The 8,267-nt window shown below is 32.1% G+C and overlaps 1 protein-coding gene across 1 annotated transcript; it reads right to left on the bottom strand.

Moving 5' to 3' along the window:
- Nucleotides 1-1,938: 1,938 nt before the first annotated feature.
- On the bottom strand, nt 1,939-2,463 carry LOC142319947 (uncharacterized). The gene has a single exon (XM_075357623.1). The coding sequence runs from the start codon at nt 2,461-2,463 to the stop codon at nt 1,939-1,941; it is 525 nt and encodes a 174-aa protein (XP_075213738.1).
- Nucleotides 2,464-8,267: the final 5,804 nt, after the last annotated feature.

The following is an 8,267-nucleotide window of genomic DNA, read 5'->3' as shown; positions in this document are numbered from 1 at the left end:
AAAATCTCGACACTTGAATTGTTTTTCTAATAATTTTCACTTATTTTATTGCTGATTATAATGAGTAATTAATAAATTTAATTCCTTAAAAATTATTGTTAATAATTACTTACTCCATCCTTCTCTATACCCACATCTCAAAAGCCTCAATCCAGTCCTTCTCCCTCTTCCGTATCATCCTTGCATCACTCTCATATAACAAGGCACTCCAAGTCAAAATGTTTACTACATAGTGATTCCCTCTTCTTATTGAAGACTTCCATTGCTCCTCCTTCCTTTTCATTGCTACTTCCATTGCTTCCTTTTATTTCCATTGCACTTTTCCACTCCTCTCAAATTACCCCAGTATTTATGATTTTGTTTTACTTTTTCTACTCTTCCTTAACTTGTCCTTACCAACTAAATACTTGGTATTGTTTACTTCCATTAATTATTTTTTCCTATATTTTCATTTCATATTGCTTTCATTTCCTCCTTCAGGGTTGTCAACAATGTTTGAAACAAGTGCGTGTCATCAGCTGGAATTACCATTACATCTGTATTGTATTGATAATTGAAATTTAATTTGATTAATGGACTGTAGAATAAACACTGAATTGAACATTACTTTATTAACAAGAAATGATACTAACACTTAAAAGTTTTTGATACATAATAGTTGTATTGATACATAATTGCTATTATGTAATTGATACATAATAGCAATTACACAACTTTGCGACTTGGCCAAGTTGTGTGATTGCTCTCTTCGTGCACTAACAATTAATGAATAAAATTAGGAAGAAAAACAAAAGTAGTAAAACTAATATAACATATGTAAAAAAGAAATAAAACTAATATTTTGTATCACATGGTGTAAAAGACAGTAGCGCTACTTGGATAGTTTGATCTTATGCAAGCGATGCAACATACCACCCACCAGAAATCGATATGATTTCTCACTTAAAGTTACTGTTTAACATAATATTAGTCACTTGGTGGGTAACTGGCATAATTTTGTAACTGGCTATAGGGCGACATAACATTTTGTTTTTATCTTTGAATTCCACCCTCCATGCCGAATTGTCAGAGGTCCGGCGTAATCTATACCAGAGTTCATAAATTGTATGTACCTGAGTGCGATGACTCTGCAATTAACCCATTAATTGTTGTGACTTTTTGCCTTAAACCGGAAGCATAATAGGCACACTTGTGCAAAATTGATCTGATGACATTTTTACCATTTATTATCCAGTACCTTTCATGTAATTGAGAATGAACCAATTGAGGTCCTGCATGTAACATTCTCAAATGCTTGTTTATGATTATTAATTTAGTTAGATTGGATTTGGGTGGAAGAATAATCGGATGCTTGCCATCAAAATTCAATTGAGATAGTTGCAATCTTCCTCCTACTTATATCCATTCCTAGACAGCACGAACTGCTTAACACTGAGTACAATTTACTATCTTTCGAGATGCTTGAATTTGTGGTCATTTCTTGATTTTAGTTTGAAAATTAATGTTTTGGGTATGTATGATACAACGTAGCAAAGTAGATTCCTTTTCCTTAACTGATAAGACATCTCTATTGATACTATTATCTAGTTTTCAAAATTTTAAAAAATCTTATACAATAAGAAATCGTATTTATCATTTTTTGTAAAGACGAAAATGAGTCTTTACAAATTGACAAATTTGTGGTTACCGCAAATTAAGTAGATACATTGCGAAGTTCACTTGAACAATCAGCTTCTAAGTTAGTTTCGTCAAAAGGTTTATGATTCCAGTATTCTGACTGTTTGTTAAGCCAAGAAGACCCATACCACCATAATTGATTGATCTGTAATTCAAATGCGTTGTTTCCACGAGTAAGTACATCAGTTGTTTTTTCATCTGCAGAAACATATCCCCAAACACAGCCATCGGTTAAGTCTGGACCAGGATAAACCTTCTCAACTATTCCCAGCTTCCATTGAAGAGGAAGTATTGGATGTCTCGGTTAAGTCTTGGATTTCTGAAACTATTTGCTACAAAGGTCTTCCATTTTGTTGGTAATGCTGATATCCAAGAAAGTACAACTGTAGAATCAGTCCATAAATAAATTTTATTTATAGTTAATTTAAGTGCAGGGTTTACAAAGTTCATCAACCTTGCCATCAAGAGTGCTCCACATAATTCCAATCTTGTAATAGATATTTGTTTTACTGGAGCCACCTGTGATTTAGAGCAAAGAAGTTTAACTGATATATTTCCAAAGGTGTTAACTGAACGTAAGTATATACAAGCTCCATAACCATCCTTTGAAGCGTCAGAAAATCCATGTAATTGTATATCAAATATTTTTCCAGTACACTTGAATAATCTAAGTATCTTAATTTGCTCGATGAATGGAAGTTTTTTACAAATGTTAGACCATTTATTAAGAAGATTTTCTGGAAGTTTATCGTACCATTCTAGATTTTGGAGCCATAATTGTTGCATGAATACCTTAACACTGCATAATAATTGGACCTAACAGACCTAGGGGGTCGAATATTGGAGGATATTGTGGCCAATACTGTTCTTTTAGTAAATAAGTTGTCGGTTTTTACATTAGTTGAAAAACATAACGTATCTTGAAAGTGGTTCCAAATTAAACCTAATGTGTTGATTCCCTCATGTATGGTTTGAATCATCGGTTTCGGATACGGATTCCAGGAGAGTTGAGCTGTTAGAGCACCATTTACGCAAGTCGAATCCCGCTTGCTTTAGAATCGCTGTTATTTCACCTTGCAGTTGCATGGCCTCAGTTAAATCATCAGCACCAGTTTGTAAGTCATCTATGTAGAAGTCATGACTTATCACTTCAGAAGCCTTAGGAAATTGTTTTGAGTTTTCGTTGGCCAGTTGTATAATGCATCTTGTGGCGAGAAATGGCGCGGATGCTGTTCCATATGTTTTTAGTTGGTAATGGCAAATTTCTTCTTCACTAGAATTTTGCCATATAATCCTTTGAAGATCATAATCCCTTGGATCAACCAGTACTTGTCTATACATTTTCGCAATGTCGGCGGTCATTGCGTATACATGTGTTCTAAAGCGTAATACTATCGATATTAAGTCTTTCTGCACAGTCGGACCTACCATGATCGTGTCGTTAAGGGATATTCCATTGTCAGCCTTAGCTGAGGCATCGAATACGACTCTTAGTTTGGTGGTACTACTGGTTTGTTTGAATACTACGTGATGTAGATAGTATGGTCTCTCAAGGTATCATTGCATGTCAAAGCATAGTTTCTTGTTGGTTGTTCAATTACCTGCATGTATAGAGTTCAAGATATTCCTTAATAAAATTGCCTTAATAATTTTGTCGTCTGGGTATCTAACAATGAATCTTCCATCTTGATTTCACTTGCGGTTTTCCAGAAAATGTTCGCACATACTTTCTTTCTTGGTGCGAGGAGTAGTTTTAATCTCTTCCAGTTCCCAAAATTGTTTTAACTGATTATGAATATTTAGTTCTGAATTAATAAATAGTGACGTTATTTTAGGCGGGTTTTCAATTTCATCTGTTGATGGTAATCTACCTGCGACTATCCAACCTAATGTGGTTTCTTGAATGACTGGGAAGTTGCTCAGTTTTCTTTATTCGATCTTTCTTCATTAATGTAATACAATTCAGATCCTGTCAATATGTCTATATTACCGGGTGTGTTAAAATGATAATCCGCAAGTTTTACGAATTTTGAAAGTTTCCACGTACTCGTATTGATGGGTTCGGAGGGCATAGAACTTTTAATGCTAGGTAATAATACAAAACATTTAATTGTAGTAGCATATTCTTGATAATTTGAATGTAACTGAACGGTAACACTATTTTACGGTGGCTGAAATGTTCACGTTTTAATTTTAAACGCTGAACCGTGTCTTCAGTAATGAAGTTAGCTCGCGAGCCTGCATCAAGCAACACCCTGCAAGGTTGTAACGTGTTTTGTGAATCCTTGACACCAACTATAGCAGTGGATAGTAAAACTCGTGTCGCGCTCTGAATCTTTAACTGCAATAGTTACTGCATACGTTTAGGTCAACCTGAGCTATCCCTTTAACTGTCTTCTGTTTTATCCTTAGAAATAAAATAAAATAGTGTTAGATTCCTTTACTTGGGAGAATGCATTGTCGTGCAAGATTGAATGATGTTTACGCTTACAGTATTTACAATAATGAGAATTATAACATTCTTTGACATTGTGGTTACTATTAAGACAGTTAAAACAATTGTGCTTTTTGACGAATGATATTCTACCATTTACTGGCAACTTAAGAAAATTTATACATTTGTAGAGTAAATGAGGTTGCTTACAGTAAGGACATTCCGAGTTTGCTATAAACTGCATAAGCATGAATTTTCTGAGTTTTGTCTCGCTTAAATTGATTGTATTATTTCGTGCAACGCGAATCTACCGAATATTTTTGAGAATTGTTGCCTTGGGATTCTGAAAGAGAACTTTCTAAGATTTGTCTGCGCCTTTCTAGGAAACTGATAAACTGATAGATATCCGGGAAGGTATCAGTCGATATGGTGGATTCCCAGGCCCGTATAGTTGTTTGGTCTAAGCGCTGGACAAATAATTGGGAAAGCCAATTCTGCATAATTAGTCTCGAGTTTCAATGCCTTTAACGAATTTATATTACTCGATATTTTATCAATAAAATTAGATATGCCAGATGCAGATTCCTTTGGAATACTCTGAACATTAAGTATTTCACGAGCATGTTTTTAAGCTATGAGTCGCTTGTTGGAAAACCTAGTTTCGAGTAATTTCCAGGCGATTGTATAATTATCAGCTGTGATAAGTTTGATTATTTGTAGAGCGGAATCAGTTAACGATGATGTAAGTAATGAAATTTTTGAATTTCCGTTAAAATTTTCGTTGTCATGAACTACTGCACGGAAAAATTCACTAAACGTTAACCAGTCTTCATAAGTACCATTAAATGTCGGCAAATCTATTTTTTGTAGAATAATAGATTTCTCTTTTTTATGATTGCTGCAGTTATTTAATTTAAGATTTTTTGTAACTGATTTAAGAATAAGAAATATTTCTTCCACTTCCCTATCTGCGTCTTCATTTTCGTGGTTAAGTTCTAAAAAGGTTTGCACCTCATCATATTTTTGTTATATTTTAAGTTGTTTCTAAATGATCCAGTTTGACCTTTACTAAACAAAGATCTGGTTTTTCAGACTCATAAATGTTTTTATGCGTGTAATAGTGCGTTTAAATGTATCTCGTTTACGCCAATTTTGATTCATTTGAGTTTCTAAATATATTGTAGACATTACGTAGATTTGGTAGTTAGGTAGTTTGTTACAAACTAGTTAGGTAGTTTGTTACAATTAGTAATTTGTAATCTGATAATTAACGTAGTATAAACATGCTTAACAAATTAATATTGTTACCTCGTAATATTCGTATATTTTTATAAAAATACAGCATTCAGATCGTTGATTAGTAAGGACTAATTCATAGCCATTGTTCTATCATTGTTGAATCGTATTTTCACTAATAAATATCCGGGTCGGCGGAACAATATGTATTGTATTGATAATTGAAATTTAGTTTGATTAATGGACTGTAGAATAAACACTGAATTGAACGTTACTTTATTAACAAGAAATGATACTAACACTTAAAAGTTTTTGATACATAATAGTTGGCGACTTGGCCAAGTTGTGTAATTGCTCTCTTCGTGCACTAACAATTAATGAATAAAATTAGGAAGAAAAACATTATGTAAAAAAAAGAAGTAAAACTAATAATATTACATATGTAAAAAAGAAGTAAAACTAATATTTTGTATCACATGGTGTACAAGACGGTAACGCCACTTACTTGGATAGTTCGATCTTATGCAAGCGCCGCAACAACATCATTAAACCTTACGCAACTTATTTTTTATCCTATACTTATTCCTTCTATGTTTTTCTATATGTTAAACAGCATTAATGAAAAGCAGCATCCTTGCCTAATACCTCAATCTAGACCCATCCAGTCAGTCATATTTTTATTTTAATTACTGCTATTTGTTTCATGTACAATTCTTTAATTAATTTTCTGCCTCTCCAATCTACTTTTTCTCTTTAAGAATTTACATAATTTTCTCCCATTTGACTCTATCACATGCTTTCTTTAAATTTACGAAACACAGGCTTCTTTTTAAATATCTCTCAAACCATCCTTAGTAGCCTAATAACACCTCTGATTCCCTTATTTTCCTGAAGCCAAACTGTTCCTCTCCTGCATTCTTTCCATTATTCTTACCCACCTCTGATTTATGACTCTGAAAAATATTAACTTTTAATAAACTTATTGTTCTGTGTTCTGTACATTTTCTTGTATTAATTTTCTTTGGAATTGGTATCATTACTGTTTTCACAGTCTTGAAAGCATTCTCCCATATGGTATACCCTATTACACAGTTCAATTATTTCTTCCACACCTTACTCAGTTAAATATTTATAAAATTTTATCGGAAGTTCATCTATTCCAGTCAATTTTTTATTCTTCATTTCTTTAATTGCTTTCTGTACTTCATACTTTAATATCGATGGCCCTTTATCTTCTTTAGCTACCTCCCATTCCTTTTCTATGTTTAGTTCCTCAGGTTTCTCTCTTGTTACATACAGTTCTCCTCATACTCCTCCCATCTTTCTGTTACTTCTTTCTCCTCATGTAGAATTTTACCACCATTATCCTCAATTTCTCTCATTTTAATATTCCCTTTCCATTTATCCCGAGTAATACTCTTTGCAGTCCTATAGATCATAAGCCCTTTCTCCTCTAGATCCTCAATATCATTGCATTCTTCTTTCAACCACCTTTCCCTAACTTTTTGTATCTCTCTCCTTAACTCATTGTTTAAAGTTCAATAATTTCAAATAATTAAATGTTCAATAAGTTCAATTATTTTAAATATAAATGTGTTAAATAATGATACAGAAATACAGAAGATAGTAAATGTATTAAAAAACTACAAACTAATTTACAATTCAGCAGGAATAATTTGAAAATTATTTGTACATATTTATGTGTACATTAAATGGAGGTGAAGAAATTTGGGATTAAATAATTTTTTGAACTGGTAATCTGGAATTCTCAAGTCCTTTTAAATATTACCTTTGGATATTGATACAGTTTTTGTTGGATGTAGATACTTCAGACTGATTAGATTCAGATCATTAATAAGCAATAGAAAAGCAAGATACCAAGCACTTCTCTGGTACTTCATGTCTTACATCTTGAAGTTAGAGTTTACATCACTCCATATAATTCTAACCAAAAGATGAAATTTCAACTTTCTGTTTACAGAGTAAGGTACAGCTAATTGTAAATGATATTATAACTACAAATTACTTTGATCAGTAAAAGATATGGAACTAAATAGAATGCTTGCTTTAATGAGATCACAGTAATTGAAAATAAAATATTTTTGTTATTTATGTTTTTTTAATATTTTTTATAATCTGGGAAATAGCTGTTTTAGTAGTCAGATTAAGATAAATATTAAAATATTTTCTTAAATATCTGTTATGTTAGCTGAAACACTGATCAGTAGACTAATTTATTTCAAGTAACATGCTCTGCAGTTATTTAAGTTTGGTTTTTAAAATGATCTTTACTCTTTTATTTTAATTTCTTGTACGAGTAAATAATTTTATTTATATCAGAAATAGTTGTTATCTTCCTCCTCTCAGTCCTTCAACTCACTTTCATGAGTTGAAGGACTGAAGTAATACAATATTTAAAAAACAGAAAGGGTTTTTTTATTGACTTTTTTACACTATATGTCTGTCTCAATCTTTCTTATGGCCATGATACAAGTCTTTACAACTCAAAAATTTCCTAAAAATTGTTACGGCAAAATACCACAATCACTGGTAATTACCATTACCAATGAAGACTATATGTGTAGCTTAATATTTTTGATAAAAACTTCATTAAAATTCTGGTACAGCTTGTTAATAATTTAATATATATATTTTTTACTTCCTTTTATGAAGTAAAAGAAGTATTGTGATCGCGAAAAATTTTGGTTTTCAGATTTCAACAGAAATATCCATTTAGACCATCCCTGAATTCATTTTGACTAGTTTTGGTGTGACGTACATACATATGTATCTTGCATAACTCAAAAACAATTAACCATAGGATGTTAAAATTTTGAATTTAGGACTGTTGTAACATCTAGTTGTGAACCTCCCCGTTTGATTGCAATTGACTGAACCAAAAGTATCCAAAAAAGCCCAA

Source organism: Lycorma delicatula, chromosome 2 (genome assembly GCF_047948215.1).
Source record: "Lycorma delicatula isolate Av1 chromosome 2, ASM4794821v1, whole genome shotgun sequence".
NCBI lineage: Eukaryota > Metazoa > Arthropoda > Insecta > Hemiptera > Fulgoridae > Lycorma > Lycorma delicatula.
This window is presented reverse-complemented; position numbering and strand designations above follow the sequence as displayed.

Coding starts and splice junctions, on each gene's coding strand:
- LOC142319947 (XM_075357623.1), bottom strand. CDS start 2,463: ATGCAACAATTATGGCTCCAAAATCTAGAATGGTACGATAAACTTCCA.